Genomic DNA, 20,357 nt, shown 5'->3' with positions numbered 1-20,357 from the left:
GCATTGTGTAGTAACCAGAGCTGGGTAGATTACTTATGAATTGTAATCAGTTACTGATTACAGATTACATGACAAAATTTGTAGTCAGTAATATAATCTCTTAGATTACACATTTTTTGTAACGTAATCTGATTACTTTTGGATTACATTTAGATTACATTTGTGCTAACCCTTATTTGATATCACATATAATGAATTAGCCTAATCTTTATAAAAATATATTTAATTCACCGACAAGACCCACAATAGCTTCTTTTTCAAGTGCAATGTATGGAAAGTTAATACTTAAAAAAAATACTAACACTAATGTACCTTGCTGTAAGTGTTTGCTAGTAACACTGAATAAAACAAAATCACATCTTATGATTTTAAAGCATATTTACTTAGAATTAAGTAAATTTAGAAAACAGCTACATTACAAAAAAACAATATTGAAAAACATGAAATTAACAGCAATATCCCTGCTAGCTCAAATATTAAAAAAAAACATTAGAAGTGTATATGACTGTATCAATGAAAAACATAAAACAATAGCTACATTGCAAACATGAATTCTGAAAAAGACTAAATTCACACAGCAATGACATTTCTATCCATCTCAAAACATTTTAAGTGCATACTACTAATGAGGAAAAGACACAAAACGATGTAGTACACATGCCAGACCAGCATGTGGCACTGAAATTCTGCCACAGAGACACACTAAGAACGGAGAAGACATGGACTATGCGCTCGGTATACAAACGAACATGGAACAATACATTTATTAATTTGTGTTAATGTTAATTAATAAAAAGACAATAGTTCATGTTTGTTCATGCTTTTGTTGCTCTTACGTGACGTAGCATTGTTTGACTAGGGACGAGACGTGGGCTGATGATGTCATCGTTTCAGAAAATACACGGAATTGCTGTCCACATGAAAACGCAAAGGCGGCATTTTCAAATTTATCCACTCTGGGACCCGGTTTAAAAAATATCGGTTTCACTCTCCCAAAACACCAGATCCGTGTGGACGAAACACCTTTACGATACAAAATGTATGCATATACAGCGAAATGAGTCTCCGTGTGGACGGGGCCTTGAAGTGCATAAGGTAGTAACAATGAAGAAAAATCAACATTACAAAAAATATATTAAAGAACATGAAATTCCCAGCAATAACTTTGCTAGGTCAAAGATTTCCGTGGACAGCAAATGAATCCGTGGTAGGCAGATCTTACACTGAACAGTGACATTTTCCCGTGACTTTCTTTAAAAATTAAATGATGTCTGTACATCCAGTGATTAAAGGCTGCTTTACCCGCTAATTTCCATTATCTTGTTGCTGATTTCTTCTGAGCGCGATTCTGACACCCCTCCCCCTCTCCGCCGGAAAAAACTTGAAGAATCACAAACGTATATAAGCGGCAGGTTTATTAGGAAAAAATATAAACGTTAAAAAAGGAAATTTAGGAAAATCAATTAATTTTGCACAACTTATTACCATTGTGTAAATAATATGTAATCACGTAATCCATAAAAAAGTAACTGTAGTCTGATTACGAGTATTTTAAAAAGTAGTTTACTCTAATTACAAGTACTTGAGATTTGGAATCTGATTACGTAATCCAGATTACATGTAATCCGTTACTACCCAGCTCTGGTAGTAACACCTCCACTGCACAGGTTTTAAAGAAGCAGATTGCTTTACTTGGGTCTGATGCCCAGATAAACCTTCCCTCCTGGTGATAGGTAAATGACACATTAGCATTTAGCTCTGAAAGCAATAGGGGGTTGAGTAACGATGCTGCAGCGTCTTGGGCTGGGCTCTGCAGACGTAAGCAGGCTGCATCTAACACTCTCTTTTGGCACTGGATCAAAGTGAACAGAAATTTGAAACTGAAATTAAGTCTTGAAATGTAAGTTTAAACAAATATAATAAAAGGTATGGTTCACACAAAAATAAAAACCCTGTCATTACTTACTCACCCTGATGTTGTTCCTAAGCTGAATGAGATGTTTTCTTCTGCAAAACACCAAAGAAGATATTTTAAAGAATGTTTCAGCTGTGTTTGTCCAAACACAATTAAAGTCAATGGGGTCCAAAACAACATTGTATAGAATCAATCAATCAAGTTATACAGGTTTGACATGACATGATGGTGAGTAAATAATTTGAATTAATCCAATCCACAGTATTGAATTTTTATTTTGGGGTGAATTTAAGAAAAATATTTGTACAGTATTATTACATATGTAACAAAGGCAAGCCATTAAATACATTAATGCATCAAAATTGAGCTATTTCACAATACTACCAATAGGTAAAAGTAATATATTCCCATCCACCAAGCAACTCAAATATTCACGTAGCTAATCAGCTAATCAGGTCCAGTTAGCTGTTCCTCTGCTATGTTTACATTTGCAGTCTTTCCAAGGTATCATGTGTTTCACAGGAGTCCAGCTGTGGTTTGTGTATTTACAATGTATGAATTGCACTTCTCTCTGAGATGCCTTTGGATTGGCCAGGTGAGAGGTAGATTGGATGCAAGCTTGTTAAATGTTGAGAAGGAAAAACGATAAGCTATCGAGAACTTATCTAAATCCATCTGACTGAATTTGATATAAAAATCTGTGTATACTTTTCCATTCTGAATATAAGCTACCTTATTCTTCCACATAATCATTTTGATTGATTTTGGAGTAGACAATGTACAGTTAATGTCAGTCAAACAGTATACAGTCAAATATCAAAGATTTAGACTGAAAATATTCAGTAGCATGAAATTGCATTACATTTCAAGCATCAAGACTTTGATGGCATTTCAAAGTAAGTTTCTGTAGACTCTGATCTGATGCTGTAGTCTCAGTTTCCTCTCCATCTCATTCTCCAAAGGTAATACAGTGTAAGAGGAATATATGGGGAAAATACATGTACAAACCAATCTCTATTATACTGTATGTACAGCTGTGTGTACATACTGTATGTATTATATTTAAATTGGCATTTAAGTGATGTGGGGTTGGTAGCTGCATTCAGTGTGGAAAATGGTCTTTAAAGTATTCTTCTGGTGCATCCTTGTCTCCTGCTCTTGACTGAAGCAATTTCTCCCCTTAATGTGAAATAATGCTGTTTATAACTGGAGATTGATGAACACATATGAAGTAACAGAACGTGTTACCCTTAATTTCCAAGCAGGGAGCAATAAGGCAAATCAGTAACAATTAAGCAGTTATGTGTTTAAGTATATGTATAATATATTACACTATATGAATAAATTGATAAAAATAATAATAATAATAAAAAAAAAAGCTAAATACAAGCATTTTAGTGGTCTCAGATGTTTGGGGCCTGCTACATGTTGCTCTAAATTACGATTATCCAGACAATTTTATTTTAAAGTTGTTGATTAATGCAATTTAATGTGGACAAAATGTTATTGTTAAACAATTTTTGGAACAGTTTTGTCTGTCATCATCTGTGTTAGCCAACAAATGATCATAACACTCCTTGCAAGCTTCAGACACAGCTGTGTGTCTTAACATTGAATAATAATACAGCTTATGTAAAGCCAATGTTTGTATCTACATTAACTCCAGGTGCAGGAAATTTACCCTCACAGGTGAAAATTTATCAAAGTCGAGTTGGAAACGTCATTTGGAGTTCCTCATGTACATCTCAAACTCTGACAGGAAGAAAAGGAGTGAGGATTCTTGTGAAAACTTGGAAACAATTCTGAAACTCACTTGTGTGTTTTTCCCTTGTACCTGTCCATGTCATCATTTCCATGAGAAACTTCAAAGAGGGGAAATCTGTTGAGTTGCCTCTGGGTGCTTCTGTTTCCTTCAGATTTCAGCTGAAAGACGCAAATTCCATGACATTCTGCAACAGCTTTGTTGTGGCCTTACCTTGGACAAAATTTGTATAGTTAAAACTTGGCACCCTTTCAATTCATGAGATGGAATTTGAATTAAATTAGCCACACCCTACATGATGTTGAATTGAAATCTGAATTAGTATGACAGGAAGATAATTAAAATACACAGCAATTAAACAGTAAAACAACAGAGGAATATACATTTTGTGACAAAAATGTGCTTACTTATATTCTTCTCTTCATATTAATTTACATTCTGTTCTTTTTTTTCTTCATTTTTTTTACATGATATATACAGATACATTTTTTTTCTTTTCTTTTTCAGCCTTTTTGCTACCGAATTCATGCTTTAGGAGAACTTTCTCTTGTAACTACGCAACACCTGCCATTTTCCTGCCTATGAATGTTGTGCCATCTGTTGCAAATCCAGTCAACGCTTTCAAAGTTGTTTTTTTTTTTTTTTTTTTTTTTTTTTTAATTATTATTCTGAAGGCCATATTTGTGAGAAACCCTTGTGTTAGAGTCCCATACAGATGATTGGGCTGTCATGGTGCACTAGTAGAACAAAGGGAAATGTCTTTAGATTGTGTCTTGTTCTCTTGGGTTTGCTGATTCTGAATTCCATGGAGATTTGCTTGCCTCTTCATCCAGTTTAATTGATTTATTGATTGAACTAGCCAATTTAACATGAGCCAGCTTTTGCACTGCCTGTGTATTAATAACATCTAGGCGGAACTGGAGGACAGTTGCTTGGCAACATGATCATTAATTTTGAGTAATCTCATAACACTCAGGCTGAATACAACTGTTTCTGCTGTTTCAACTGTTGCCTCTGATTTGCAATTCTCTGGTCAGATGCCTCACCTTTAGTCAGCATTGATGAAAGATTTCATTTCGTTACAATGAAGGAAAAAGTAATTAATTTAATTAATTCAATGAATCAGATTTTTGAATGAGATGTCCATGTTGAAACATCTGTTGAATTAGCTCTCTTTCACTCTCACTCTTTCTTCCAATTTCAATTTCATCATTATTATTTAACATACAATATTATCAAAGCAGCAGTACACACAATATAAGCAGAGGGATTAAAAAGAGTGAAATAAAAAAATGCCAATGGTGCTAAAATAAACATACAGTATTTTTATACATATATACATCTCAGTTGATTTGTCTTAAAGCAGCGGCTGGTAAGTGATGCTGTTCACTATGAGCGCCCAGGTTTGAAACTGATGTTTGTTGGACATTTGAGAGTTTCAGACAGGGCTGATTTAGGGCCCTGCTTTAAGTTGTAAGAACTCCATGCTGCAATGTGTTAGGGGAGCTTGATTTCAGATATGTTCATGGCCTTCTCTTTCTCTCCGTCTCTCTTTGCTAAAGGTAGATGGGGGTTAATGCTTGGCCTCCTAATTGCGCTCCATGGTGCCAAAAAATTATATGCTGCTTTTATGGATACTATTTGAAATGGCGGCTCTGGTAAAGGTTATGATGGCTTCAGTTTCCAGTACTTATTCAGAGGGTCATCTTCCAAATGAATGCGGATAGCCCAATTAACAGTCTGCTTTGAATATCAATTCATGCCTGGCCAAAAACCTTTGCACATGGATCATTATGTAGCTAAAATAATCTTCATTCAGACTGATTCTGACCTTTTACCATTGTTAAAAAAAAGTGACATTCTGCATGTTTATGCAACATAGGATAAGTTGGTTAATTTTATCATTAGTTCAGTTATGCATATGGTGAATTTCATACATTACCATTAGTAAGTTTTGAGACAGTGTTCCTAATAAAGCACTTTAAATAGATTGCAAATGGCCTTTTAAACATCCTTGCATTTCACCATCATCATGTTCTCGTACACTCTGACCACTGTATCATTTTCTGGCGAATTCTTGCAGGCATTTAGTTGTTTTCAGCCCTGCTGTCCATATTTAATAGGATACTGTTTGTTGTTTTTACGGAGCAATAGCCTGCAGTCTCGCTGCTGAGAGAGAGAAAGAGAGAGAGATGGGATGTGTGTTGTCATCTACGGTGAGAGCTTTCTCTGACACTGACATAAAGGAGCCAGCTGTGAGCTGTCTGGCAGATCGGACCTAAGGGAGACGGCCGCCACCGCTGCAAAATCGTTAATTACTCGCTAACAAGTGAAACCGTCCTCATTTCAACCCATGCACATTTTACCAGCTCACTCTGACAGGCGAAAGAGATTCCATTTTTGAGGGCAACAGCCACTGGGAACAATCAGACAGGAAGCATACGGGCATTCAGACTATATATGGTGCATGACACTCAAAAGACTTTTCCCTTACGGTATCAAGTCTAGTCCACACTGTAGCTTATTTTGGCTAAGAAAATTTAAATAGCAAGTGATGGTCTGACCAAAATAGACCTTTTATTTGGCCACTAAGGGCATGGTTTATCTGCAAGAAATTTTTCTTGAACAAAACATTGGAAATGTCTACATACCTTGTGATAAAAATTGTTGTCCACCCAAACTGACACATACAATTTCTTTCCCAGACTTAAAAACTAAGCAAAATATGCAGTTCTGCTTTTTATTTGCTATTAAGTGCTTCAAACTTTTTTTTTCTTCTTCGATTTGATTCCCACTAACCTGATAGATTCAAGATAAATTCAGTCATTAGTTCTTTCTGATCGATCCCCCAGTACCTTTCAGGCAGATTGATAAAAACAGAAAATAATGGAAGAACATTTCATAAAGCCAGCCAATCGGATTAGTCAATAAATGTGTGTGTGTGTATATATATATATATATATATATATATATGTATATATATATATATATATATTGTGTGTGTGTGTGTGTGTGTGTGTGTGTGTGTGTGTGTGTGTGTGTGTGTGTGTGTGTGTATGTGTATATAATATAGATATATATATATATATATATATATATATATATATATATATATTGTGTGTGTGTTTCACTTTTGCCTCCATCTTTAACTCAAAGCTAACTTCATGTCATAAGCATTTTGTACAACACATCAAGTGTGTCATCAAGTGTTATTCAGTACTTGTGAATTGATGATTCAGAAAGGCATGACCCTGTACACATTTGTTCATTTTCCTTATGAAGTTAACCTGCCAGAAAATTGAATGAAAGGTTTGGAGATACAAACCAGGAGTGATTCATACTAGGAATATAATAGAGAGCTTCCTCTATTGTGGACCCTCACATTGATCTAACTCCAAGCTGGATTTCATGTTATGTTAAACTTCAATTCACTATATAATGTATTGGTAAAAGAACAAAGATGCAAGTTGTTCAGAGTTGTGTGAAATTTTCAAAAGTATTCATGCTATTGTGTAGTTTAAGTTTTATTTTTTTTTTTTAGTGTGTTTACGATGTGGCTTTTATACTGCTATAAAGATTTAATCCCTGACGTTTTAGGGTCTGCTTGTGGCCAGTTGTTTATGTGGAGAAATGTAGCACAGAAGATTCCTTCATGTCAGTCTGTCTCCAAAATATGCTACTGTGCTCTATAATGCTCTGTCTTTTTTATCATTGGTTACGTCCACACCCTGTTGTTGCTTTATGCAGCACTTGCTTTATTCCATCCCTGCTGGGTCTACATTTAGAGGCACTTAAAGGTTTCAAGTTTCAAGAGGTTCTCAACCCAACTCAAGACAGACAACAGCATTTTTAACTAAACCTTTCTCTCCCGATTTGTTTGTTACTCTTTCATGTTTTTCTGCTGTGAGCTTGCAGGATGTAAAATGGCAATATTACATTTCTCCACCTTTTTCCCCTTTTATTGCAGACTGGAAGAAAGGAAAAAGGAGACCCATTAAATTCAGCTATTGACAAGATGACCAAGAAGACCCGTGATCTTCGCAGACAGGTGAGTCAGTCCTCTGTCTGCAGTCTTTCTAGAAAATAAGAAAATGAAAAGTCTATGACCACTACACTGAAAGGAAGTGATATATTATCTCGTCATTGAAATGTTTTTTTTTTTTTTTTTTATGAAACATTGTGTTACATGGAAATACAAAATGACATAAATAAGGGATGAGAGGATGGGGATTGTAACTGTCAAGCTCCAAAAAGCACATAAAAGTATCATTCAAGTTGTATATATGACTTCTGCACTATATTATGATAGCTTTGTGTAAGAAGCTCTTCCGCTCTGATATTTGAGTCCCTTTACAATAGCATTGCACTTTAAGAACGACTGGTTTACTGAATCATCTTTTTTGAAAGATTTGAAGGTTTGAATTCAAACCTTCAAATAAAAACAGACAAATGCTAAAAAATAAAAAAGTAACTGTAATGCACACCACTGAACTATTTGTTGTATTTTTACTCAGTGTTCAAGAAGATAAGTCGGTTGCACTTTATTTTACAGTACGTGTACTTATATGTACTTATAGTGTACTTACAATGTATTTATCTAAGAAAGTTCTGGTAATACAAGGTAACTACATGTGGCAGGGTTAGGTTTAGGGGTAGGTTCTGGGTTAGTACCTAGTTATTACATAGTTATTGTAATTACTAAAATAAGTACATAGTATGTACATGAGGAACAGGACTGTAAAATAAAGTGCTACCGATAAGTCTTTTGAGAACAGTTTAGACTTAAGTAACACCTCCTCACATTTCGGAACATCTGACTGTCATGCATAAGAGCATCAAACACCAGTATGTCTCAAACTCAAGAAGCTGAGGTCCACACTCTTGACTTCAGCAATCAGCACAGCTTAAAAGCTCTTATGATGCATTTTCGCTCCCCATCACCATGACAATGGAACAAAGTGTCAGATCGGTCAGCACTGATCTAAACTAAAAACAGAGCCTAGACATAAAACTGCAAGGCATTAGACAGAAGGGCATTCCTGTCAGACTGGCATTCCCATCAGGAGAGTTTTTGCTGTAAACGTAATAGTGAATCAACATTATATTACACTATTATGCGATACTATTACCTGACATTTGCATCAAGGAAATGAAGTGTTCTGTCTGCTCTTCAGTTTAAAGAACAAGGCTAGATAAATATATCACTGGTTAAGAGAAACATAGGCATTCCTGTCAGCCCAGTTAGGGCAAGATTTTCAATCAATAGCATCATAAATTTTACTCTGTTCCTCACACAATGTTGTTGTATGACTTTAGAAGACTTGGCATACCTTTATGATACTTTTATGGTGCTTTCTGTCATTCTGGAGTTTGATAACACACACACCCATTTACTACTTTTATTATAAGGAAAGAGCGGGTAGGGTATTGTTTACCAAAAAAAAAAAAAATAAATAAAAAAAAAAATCATAAAAAAAAAATAAATAAAAAAAAAAATCATCCAGAATTGGCTCCGCACCTCGATTTTGACTTTTAGGACTTAACCTGTAATGTTGGGTTAAATATTTATTTCTTATTATCAAATTTCAACATATTCAGGTAGGTGGGGGGAAACATCTTTTGTGTTCCTTGGAAGAAAGAAAGTCATATTCTAGGTTTGAAATAGCACAAGGGTGAGTAAATGTAGACAGAATTTTCATTTTGGGTGAACTATTCCTTTCATAAACTCACCATACAACACATTCAGATAGGGAAAAGTTGTCCCTACACTCTAAGCATCAAGATGTCAGCTGTCAGAGAGCATACAATCACCATAGTCACCCTTTCATTTGTAAGATTTCTTCACATGCTCTAGAAGATTGTTATGTTTGACCATTCAAAACTTGTTTTATGTTCTGGCAAAATAACATTTTTGTGCACTATTCTATTATAGTAGATGTTTTACAATTGCCTGATTATCTTTTGACTTTTCCCTGTCTGCCTGTTTCCCTATTACTCATGCCATTACTCAGGACAGTCACTTGTGAAAGGTTTAAGACTGTGTGCACTGTTGTGGTGGCATCGACCAATCAACAGCCTCATTGGGGCATTTTCACACCTGGTTTGTTTGGCAAGTTTGTTTCAGAACCTGGCACATTTTCTTCCTTGGTTTGGTTTGTTTAGGCTTATATGAACCCAACAATATTGTATAAATCTACACCAATACAGTCGGTCCAAGATCATCTGAACAAGCCAAAGTCCCTTTCAAAGAAATTATGTTCACTCAGTGTCCATATTTGCAACGTCTCCAGGCAGCTATTTCGGGCATCCAAGACCAAGTCCTATCTAAATGAATGGGAGAATCCTGAAATCTCAAAAACTGCTTGCCGTACTCAATTAAATCACATATATCAAATCAGCAACAAAATCTGAAATTGTCTGCCCCATAAATGTCGTTCCTTTTGCTCAAATAGCATTAAAAAGGCTTGTTTTCAGGTTAGACTAGCCTATACGTGATTCTAGGGTTTCTATGGGAACCGGAGCTTCTAACGGCCGCTGCAGTGACGCAATGACATTTCCAATCAGCGATTGGCTCTATCACTTAGAAGGCAGGCATATTTTGCCATATTGCAAGTTGCAGTTTCTCTCATTCATGTGTAATAGGAGTGAACCGTCTTTGTATATCTATAGTCTTTGGAACAAGCTGGTCTCGGCCCAATTACAAAGAAACTCTGCAGCAGTCCAGTTGTGGTGAGAAAGCAATCTAACCCAGTAGCGAACCGAACCAAGAAGAAAATGCTAGACTGCAACAATTTAAGTCCCTGTTTCCGAACAAAGCATACAATCTAAGGGTCTGAAAATGCACTTAGTCAGATGGCATTCTGAAGTGACTGGCTCAAAAAGTTCTGTGGGGCCATAAGCAAGTGTAGCAGATTTTAAATCTCACACTTCCGGGAGGTCCTGGGACAGTTAAGATGAATATCAATGCTAACAGATTGCCGTCTCTGGGTATTATAGACCTCCTTGGCCTGCCCCCACTGAGAGAAGACCCTCTTTACCCCACATCACAGTAAATCCACAGAGAGAGCCACTAACATGGAATGGATGTTCGTTTTGAGCAGCCTGCTTTAATTACACTCTTGGAGTTCAGGAGTGTGTAAGTGGGTATATAAATCAGTTGGCGCAGAGGTTAAGAAGCAGTACACACACACACACAGCTGGAGTTAGCACAGTTGAACATTCACCATTTATCCCCCCCCCCCCCCCCCCCCCCCCCCCCCCCCCCCCCCCCCCACACACCCCACCCCCCCCCCCACCCCCACCGGGGCCCCCCCCCCCCCCCCCCCCCCCCCCCCCACACACACACACCCGGTTTGTACAGTCTTTTATAATTGGAAAACATCTTTTAAATTCTTCCCACTCCCACCCCCTTCACCAAGACTGTAAATTTGACGGGCGCATTTTCAGACTCAGCAGTCGTACATCACCTCCCTCATTTCTGCTCCTCTGTGCTCCTTTCCCCCTCGCTGAACCCCATGGCCGTTGCATACCCGGATCTTCTGTCACCCGCTTCGCTGGACCAATATTTGGAAAGCTGTAAACTTTCCCTGACACGTGTATTGTAGTTATGTGTCGGCTGAAGGAACCGGCTGTTTACAGATTTGCCAGGCCAAGCATTTTTAATCCTCTTAAGACATTTATTTCATTATCTATCATGGACTGAGGGGGGGCAAGATGTTTCTCTCACGGATACGTGGACATTTTATGGTGCAGTAAAGTGGTTTAACGTAAACGAAAAGTGTTTGATAGCCCTGATTTACCCCAGTTTCCTCCACTCCGGTGTCTACTCCCGGTAATTGTGGCTGATCACTTCCTGTTTCTACTGCTGGTGAGCTCCATATGCTCTTGCATCTGATAAACCACCTCTCACCTTTACAACATGTCGCTAGAATCTCATCACAAAACAAATTACATTTTAATCACTTTAATGGGGTTTAAGATCCCAGAAAAAAAAAAAAAAAAAACCTGCCAAGGGATCAAGGAGGATTCCAAGCAAGTTGCAGACCAAGCTGTTGATGTTTTTGATGTGAAATCCTTGCACATATGTTGGATGTTGTAATTACGTATTTTAATTTCAGACAGTGATCTGTGAGCAGCACTCACCTGCTGTGATTGTTCTGTTGTTTGCTGACCTCACAAAACATCCGCCACAGGCTTTAAAACAGCAAAGCAGCCCAATAAAGGCAAAAAATAAATTACAAATTGTTACTGGGTTTTTATTAGTTGATTGCGGGAAGATGGTGCATTGAGCCGTAGAGGCACTAGTACAGGGATTTCCTGGAGTTAAGTGATGCACAACTCGCCTTTGTAGAGCACAATACAACCTGTACGGCATGTTGGGGAACATGTGATAGTTGCGTATATTTGCATGTATAGATCTGGGTAGATATATGTGCTGGTAATGGGATGGTTTGTATGAGTGAACACGAGTAAATGTATTCCTTCTCATGGCTCAGCCACTGAAGATATAAGATGCGCACCTCTGTGATCCGCTCAGGGCTTTTCAGGCCCCTCAGTCAAATGAATGGAGGCATCGCCATCTCATCAAATCAGTCTCACCGGGGGAACATCCGAGTGTCTGTGGCAGCTGGCTTTGAGTTATTACTGTCTGGCAAGAGAATATACCACTGGCAAGAGAATATACCACCCCAACCAGTGCAAATCAAGCAATAACAGTGAGCCCTGTTCACGATCGCAGACATTGCAGAGGACCCCGATTTTCATATTGCCCTCGGTGCTTAATCTGTCTTGTATTACATTTGCACTGTTTAGATGATAGATAGATAGATAGATAGATAGATAGATAGATAGATAGATAGATAGATAGATAGATAGATAGATAGATAGATAGATAGATAGATAGATAGATAGATAGATAGATAGATAGATAGAGGTAGTGTTTAGAGAAACACAAACCAAGAGAGAGAAAGTACCGTCCACCATGCTGCTTTGTATAAATGCATAAGCAGGTCTTTATGCTACACAGGCATGCATAGAATAACTGTGCAACTTTAGCCCTGCAGTAAGAGCTCTGACTAATGCATTAGCATCACTATCAGATCCATCAATAGTGCTGCAGAACAGATTAAACTAGTTCATATATACAGTAGAGATTAACCTCAAAAGAGTCTTCCATTGCCTTTAGCCTCCTGAGCACTTGTATCTCCTTCCGCATTGCACAGAGGACAACTGATTTTTCCTACACTCCCTAAACTCTCCCTTTATTCTTTTGTATTAATGGGATGATGTAGTGGTTCTGTGCTTGTAATCAAAAAGTTACTAGTTTGAGCACCGCAACAGGCGATCCATGAACTATCACCATTGTGCCCTTTAGCGAGACACTTAGGTTGCTCCAAGGGAACTGTCTCTGTAATGAGTGTACTTCAAGCACTTTGGATAAAAGCATCTGTTTTCCTACTATGGTGGTACCATCGTTCTGTGATGGTACACATTTAGCAGACGCTTTTATCCAAAGTGACTTGCAGCAATCTTATTACAGGCACAGGCTCCCTGGAGCAACCTAGTGTTAGGAGCCTTGCTCAAGGGTACATGGGTGAACTTTTGGCTCATTCCCAAAGGACCCGGAACCTCCAAATGTGCACTTTCTGCTGGGGAATGAGTTTTAGAGTGCGGAAGGATGCTAAAAAGGGATGGCTTGGTGATGTCACTAAAGAGAAGGCAGAGATTATGAATATTAATTATTTTGTGCTGATGTTGAAAGGCAGTCTTCACAAATGTTATGCTCGCATTACTTAATTATTATTCATTAGTAAAATCATTGTCTTAAGTAAGAATTATCTTAAGTTGTGTCCGATAGATAGATAGATGAATAGATAGTGATATAGATAGTAGTGATATACTGCTGCTCTGAAAAATTAATAGTACAGAGGCCAAAAAAATAAATAAAGAAATTAATAATAAAACCTACCTGTTTGAAATCATATCAAGTACTGAAACTGTAGCAAATTATAGTCTGAATGAAGTGAGCAGAGTTTGGATGCATATTTAATATCAGCCAACAGCAATGAGTGCTGTAAGTGGTGGGGGTTCTGGCGCCCCCGCATAAGTGAAGCATAAACAAACTGCAGGATATGGCTCACATACTAGCACCAATGTAATTGTTCGTGATATGATTTTTTTTTTCTGCATTTTCTGCATTTTCCATGCATTCGAGCACCGGCAAGCACACTTTATTTTTTCTTTGCTATCTATCTACATGACCAGAAAGAAAGAAAGATATTGTATCACATCACTGTTGGCTATACTTCTTTTTTTTCTTCTTTGCTGTTATTCTGCATGAGCAGAAAGAAAGAATGAAATCGTATCACGTCACTGTTTGGTTATCCACAGTCACAGGGTGTTCTCTGAGCTAGTGGACCTCCTAGCGGAGTAATTCAGCAGTCATGGGGCCAGTCACGGAACTAAACCCAGCATTTGTCAGACCTCTCCCCCAGAGGCACGCCTCTCAGATGCCACCGAGTGCTTGAGCTCCCATAATGCACTGCCACCGAAAGAGAGAGTTGAAACAAAATAAGAATAACAGCATAAGCAGAACACAAAGAGGAAAAGATCTTGAAACTGGATGAACTAATACTCTTAAATATCTGTTCTTATGCAATTAGCAGTCCCCACACACACATCCCTTTACACCAGTTTGAGCTATGTGTCATCTGTCATCCCATTCCTAATAAATGTATCTGTCAAGTCCTCCCTTCCAGCTCTCTGTTGATGGATAGCTTACTCCAGGATGCTCTTCTAGTGAACAACACTTCTCTGAACATATGCTTAAGCAAGCTCTCTCCTTCTTTTTCAGTTTCTCTCAATGGGGATCCATTTTGTGAATCGCAATCAAAAACAGTTTCGAGTTCCTGCAGTTTATGTGCTTTGATGAAATTGCTAATACTTTAAAAAGATGACAAAATAATTTGTTATTCTGAAAATACACTAAACTTTTGTATTTTTCCCATTTACCGTGTGTGGATACAGTATATGTGTAATTATCGCTATTGGCATATAGCTTGTTTTTGTGACCTTGTGAAAGTATTGGCATCTGACTGCTGTTCTGCCAGCGTCTTGTTACCGCAGCCACTTTGACTTCTTTGGAACTGTTTAACTGACAGCTACTCTTAATCTACATCTAAGAAATTCTTCAAGAGACAGGCACACAGAGAGAGGTTCATAAATCTTGCTGCTCTCAAAGTAAAACCACTTTTTCAAAGTAGCACTCAGTTTTAACACTTCTAAATCAGTTGTACATTTCCCACATTTATGAAATTCTCAAGCAGAAATTGTTTCAACTTTAAACAATCGCTCTGATGATGTCTGCAGTCTGGAGAGTTCGGGTTCCCTCAGTGCTTTGAACTGTCAGGCTACTACTGTACAGTATATGGCAGCAATATCTTAAAACCTAAAGGGGACTGCTTGTGCACAGCATGTACTGTAGTATGCATGCTTTGACATTTTTACATGACATCCTGTGCAATTCCCAGGCACCTACATAAGCATCTTAACACTGACATGTGTATGCAATAAGTTCAGTTTGTGTACTTTTTTCTTTTCTTTTTTGCTGTGTACAATTTGAGCATAAGATGATGCAGTGATTTGCAACTTTTCTACTGAGCCTTGTTACAAAACCGACGTTTAACCTTTGTGTTGTATTCAGAAACAGTTCCAGTGAAATGTTTTAAATGGCTGTTTCAGAATCCCTCAACATTTGATCCAATATACTTTCCGAAAGTTTAGGGTTGAGAAGATTTTTTTAATGTTTTTGAAAGAAGTCTCCTTTATTCTCACATGGGGTGCATTTACTTGATCAAAAATTTTGTAAAAAAGTAATATTGTGAAATATTATTACTGTTTAAAGTTCAAAAGAACAGTGTTTATTTGGAACTGAAATATTTTGTAACATTGTAAATGTATTTACTGTCAGTTTTGATCAGTTTAATGCTTCCTTGCTAAATAAAATATCTGATTTACAATTATGCAATTGGAAGACATTTTTATCCAACTTGCGTTGCATTCAAGGTATTCATTTTTATCAGCATTTGTGGATAGATATGGAGAATGGAAAAGTAAGTGTTGCATTTTAAGCATGGTCTATAATAATATGCACATAATGCCGTGTGAATCTATGTACATGCCGTTTTATGATGCATAGATTGCAAATCCATTGAAGATACTTGCACATTATATTTTTTTTATGTGGGAAAGACAAAGAACCATTTAACTGAACATTAGCTTGAGCTGAAGTTGAACTTAATTTTGTATTTTTGGTTACAGCATTATTTTTTTCTCACAAAATAATTGTCAGACCCCCTGCAGTACTACCGCGGACCCCCGTCAAAGATCCCTGAGGGTAATGTTTACACAAGGGAATCTTTTGTAAAGAAATAGTAAAACCAAAAATGAAAATAATAGTATACACTGCTGTTCAAAAGTTTGGGATCAGTAAGACTTGTAATGTTTAAGAAGTATCTTATGCTCATCAAGGCTGAATTTATTTGATCAAAACAGTAATCTTGCAAAAATATTAGTACAATATAATATCATGTTTTTATTATTATTATTATTATTATTATTATTATTATTATTATTATTATTATTATTATTATTATTTTTATATCCTTTAAAATATTATTTCTGTGATACAAAGCTGAATTTCCATCACCCACAGTGTCACATGATCCTTATGAAATCATTCTAATATGCTGATTTATTATTAGAATTATCAATGCAGTTGTGCTGCCAAATGTTTTTTTTTTTTTTTTCTCGGAAACTGTGATACTGTCATTGCAGAATTGCATTGCAGAATTTAAGATACAGAACAGCAGTCGGATTGAACTGATTCATACTGACACAAATGTAGTCAATGTCACAAAGACTGCGAAAGCCCCAGAGAGGCGCCACTCCCTGTTCTTCCTTATAAAAAAAGTCCTGCATTGCAGCGCAGTCGAGGCTGAAGTCAGTGGGCAATGCATTAATTCAGACAGGGGGACTTAGGCTGGAAGTACAGTGCTCCTACTCGCTGATAAAGTCCTCAGTAGGCCCTCACGATCAGGGATCAGGGTACAGTGGTACCTCAGTCTGTCATAGTGGAGTATGATAACAGAAGCAGTTGATAAAACAATGTGCACACCGGCTCTTCTGCCACTCTCATCAACAGTCTAGAAACACCTTCCCACTGCCTGTCTTCTCTGCTTTCTTATTTCTATTTCAAGAAATTGTCAATTGTCACACTGCCACAGCATCCGCAGCATCCGCTCATAGATGTGTGCATTGACTCAAGTGTTATGTGATTCTCTTATGAGAGATGGAACCTATCTGTTATGCGAGTACTGTTATGTGGAATGTGTTATGTAAGGAACTGTTTTTTATTTAGAGTCAGCACTCCAATTAGAGTTACCTTTCTTATAATACATTGTAACTTGTATTGCATATACAATTTCAATGAGCTACAGAAATGTAAAACCTTCAGTTGATGTCAAGCATTGATTATTGTTTTGGATAAAGTGTTGTGCTTTGTTTCATAGCTGAATTGTGTCTATGCTTGCTGTACAGTCTGTTGAAGTTTAGTGGTGATACTATATTTCAAGTACAGTTTAAAAAAAGTAGAAAAAAATCAATAAATATAATTAAAAGATAAACTAAATAAATGATTTATTTGATAATTTTCTGTATTTCAGTGGCCCAAAATCCTGCAATGGCAAGAAATAATCACATTAGGTTCCTAAATTCATCATATCTTTTATAAAATTATTCATCAAAGAGGCTTCCTGAGACGGCATGCAGAGATGTACCTTTTAGTTTGGCCAGGAGCAAAAACATTCAAATCAATGCTAAAGCTTTAACCTAAATGTCAACTCTCCAGAGCAAGAAAATAATTTCTCTGGCTTCCTCTACCCTTCCCTAAGACCTCTGCGGTGATCATTGAAAGGGAGGGAGCTTTGCTATCAGACTCATTTACAGACATGACAGGAAGATCAAACAGCAAATCTCCACTCACTCCGTTTCTGTCCCTACAACCTCCTTTCCTCTCCAGATGTCATTGTTAATTCTAAATCAGTGCTGTTACTTCATTCTGTTTTGTATTGACTGCCTTTTGTGCTAACCAGATACAGAAGCATGCTTATCCTGTGATTGCCCTTGACATTTTAATAAGAAACGTCAAGTTCTTGACCCAAAGCTTCTGCAGCTATCTGCAGAGAATCCAAATCCTAAGACTGACTGACAAAGTTGAAGCCCCTGATAGTTGTATTTTGGCATGTTCATTTGTTTTCCACTTGTTAAAAAAAATTTAAATGTTACAGTCTCTCAGTTGTAAAACAGGAATAAAACCTGTAGAGAGTTTTTTTTTTTTTTTTTCTTTTTTTTTCAGAAATAATATATATAATAATATATATAAAAAAATCTAAATGTTACAGTCTCTCAGTTGTAAAACAGGAATAAAACCTGTTTTTCTCAGATTAGGAAATAAAACATCTGTCAGCTTTGTTCTGAGCCTCAGACTGAGTAAATTACAGAAAATCACTGAATTTCATTGCTGATTTGACTTTCTTTCTCGGTGACATTTGTTTTTCATGTTTTGGCAGGTGGTTAATCCTTAAAAATACACTTTCTTGTTTGTAAGCGAAGTTAGCAAACACAAGCTAATCTCATCTCTTAAGATCCTCCCCATTTGCAACATTAAAAGATTTATCTTCTGGCTTGGCTAAGAGCACGCTTTCTTCCTTATTTTGTCTTTGTTTCTGTCTGAATTTGACTTGATTGAGTTTGCTATGCTGATTTTTTACCGATGCTTCAGTGCCATATGGATGAAGAGAACAAAGGATTAGGGAGAAATTGGGAAAAGAGGCAGAAAGACAGAAAGGGGAACATGACAGGTAGGATCACACGATTTCCATTTTCAGTCCCTCAGAGCAATTTAAAGCAAAGCACTTCCTCTACTCAGTGTTTCCAATTTCTGGCTTGCTGTTTTTGTAGTCTATGAGGAGTCGGTGGAGCACTCCTTTCGTCAAGCTATTTTTTCCAATTTAGTCCTGAGATTACATGACTATAACTTCAATTCCCTCTTTGAAAAAGACATTAGACATGAGGGGCCTCACTTTGGGCTATACTTGTTGTCTTGCCAGTGCTAGCTATACTACTGGAACATTTAACAAGCTTTTCAATCGAGGGAGTAACATGTTTGATTTAACATGTTTGTAACATGCAGTATATTAAATAAAGGTTTAAAGGTCCGCAACCTGTAAATGAGATTTTCCCAGTAAACAGAAATTAATCTCACTGGCATGATGATAAGATGCATTCGGAGCTGACCCTAAAATGCCATGGTTGATGTTGAAGGAAAATAATTATGGCTCAAATAATCTAAAAAAAAAAAAAAAAACAGACAGAACACTTGCTCTCAAGCTCCGTGAGAACTGAAATTTTTATGTTAAGAAGAGGTGGGTGAAATGAAATGCTCAGTCCCAGTTTAAGATTATTAATTTATTCAAATACTAGTGTGGTGCAGTTCTTCTTTTTTTATGCAGAACATTACTCGTGTACACTCTAGTACATCTCTAGTTTTTTTTTAGTCAGAATAAGCAGAAAAAAAATGTCCTAACTATTTTTCTATTTCATTTTCCCTGGGGTTGCACCCAAACCATTAAGAAGACAAGCACACATCCAACACATTTACCAGATGTTATTAGAGACAGAGCGCCAGGGTTCATTAAAACATTTCAATTAAATCATCGGCACATGGGGAGAAGGATCATTACCTATGGAGTGTGCTCTGTTTTCTGAATTTCATGCTCAGGTGGCCAAGAACTCCTCCACTGAGTGCTGCACATTGATTGAAAAGATGACGTCCTCAAGCTTGGCTCTGGTTTCATGATCTATTCCATAGCCCAGCGTGGCCTTAAACTTCCTTACATGCCAAAGAGAGGTGCTGTATTTGACACTTTTGACTTAGTCAAGGTTTCTTGCAGCAAAAACATAATTTTCTTCTACCATTTATTTGGTGACATTTTTCATCTGACTGTTAGTTACTGATTTTTTTAAGTATGCACAAATGTGCAGTTTTACAAAAAATATACAAATATCCCTTTTTTTAGAAGTTCAGATGATGATTACTGATGTGTGAATGCAACCTCATAGCCACAAATATTTCATTTGTACAGATTTATTAGGATTTCTGAACTGAGAAAAAGAAAATCTTGTTTTCTATGACATGTCCCCTTTAAGGGCATCTCAAGTCTCAAGTTCTGACTGGCCAAGTTTCTTGCTAGTGATGGATTATGCATCTCATTCAGACATAATTTATCATTAAAGTCTGCCGACCATGGCCTAGCACAGGGTTTTTAATTGGTTAAGATATGTGCATGCCTCACTGAATGATAATGATTGCTTGTTAGGAATGTTTCCCATCATTCCATTAGAGGACATGTATCATGGGACTCTACCTACTGCCCCATTAGAAAAGCCGCCAGTGTTTTCTCTGCATATTACTGTGAATGTTGCTGATGATGTGTTTCTGCTACTAAAATAGGTGATTACATAACAATGATTGTATAGCTACAACCTGTTTTATAAGAACACTTATGGTAATACTGTTAATAATTAGATATCCTGTTTAAGATATATTAAGCTTTTCACTTA

At 37.0% G+C, this 20,357-nt stretch overlaps 1 protein-coding gene across 1 annotated transcript in view; it reads left to right on the top strand.

Moving 5' to 3' along the window:
• ctnna2 (catenin (cadherin-associated protein), alpha 2) overlaps positions 1–20,357 on the top strand; it is a 371,145-nt gene that overhangs the window by 282,543 nt on the left and 68,245 nt on the right. Inside the window, exon 8 of the mRNA XM_042759833.1 lies at positions 7,645–7,725. Coding sequence (XP_042615767.1) covers positions 7,645–7,725 — 81 coding nt within the window. The remainder of the gene's footprint in view (positions 1–7,644; positions 7,726–20,357) is intronic.

The sequence above is a fragment of the Cyprinus carpio genome, chromosome A1 (genome assembly GCF_018340385.1).
Source record: "Cyprinus carpio isolate SPL01 chromosome A1, ASM1834038v1, whole genome shotgun sequence".
Lineage (NCBI taxonomy): Eukaryota > Metazoa > Chordata > Actinopteri > Cypriniformes > Cyprinidae > Cyprinus > Cyprinus carpio.
This window is presented reverse-complemented; position numbering and strand designations above follow the sequence as displayed.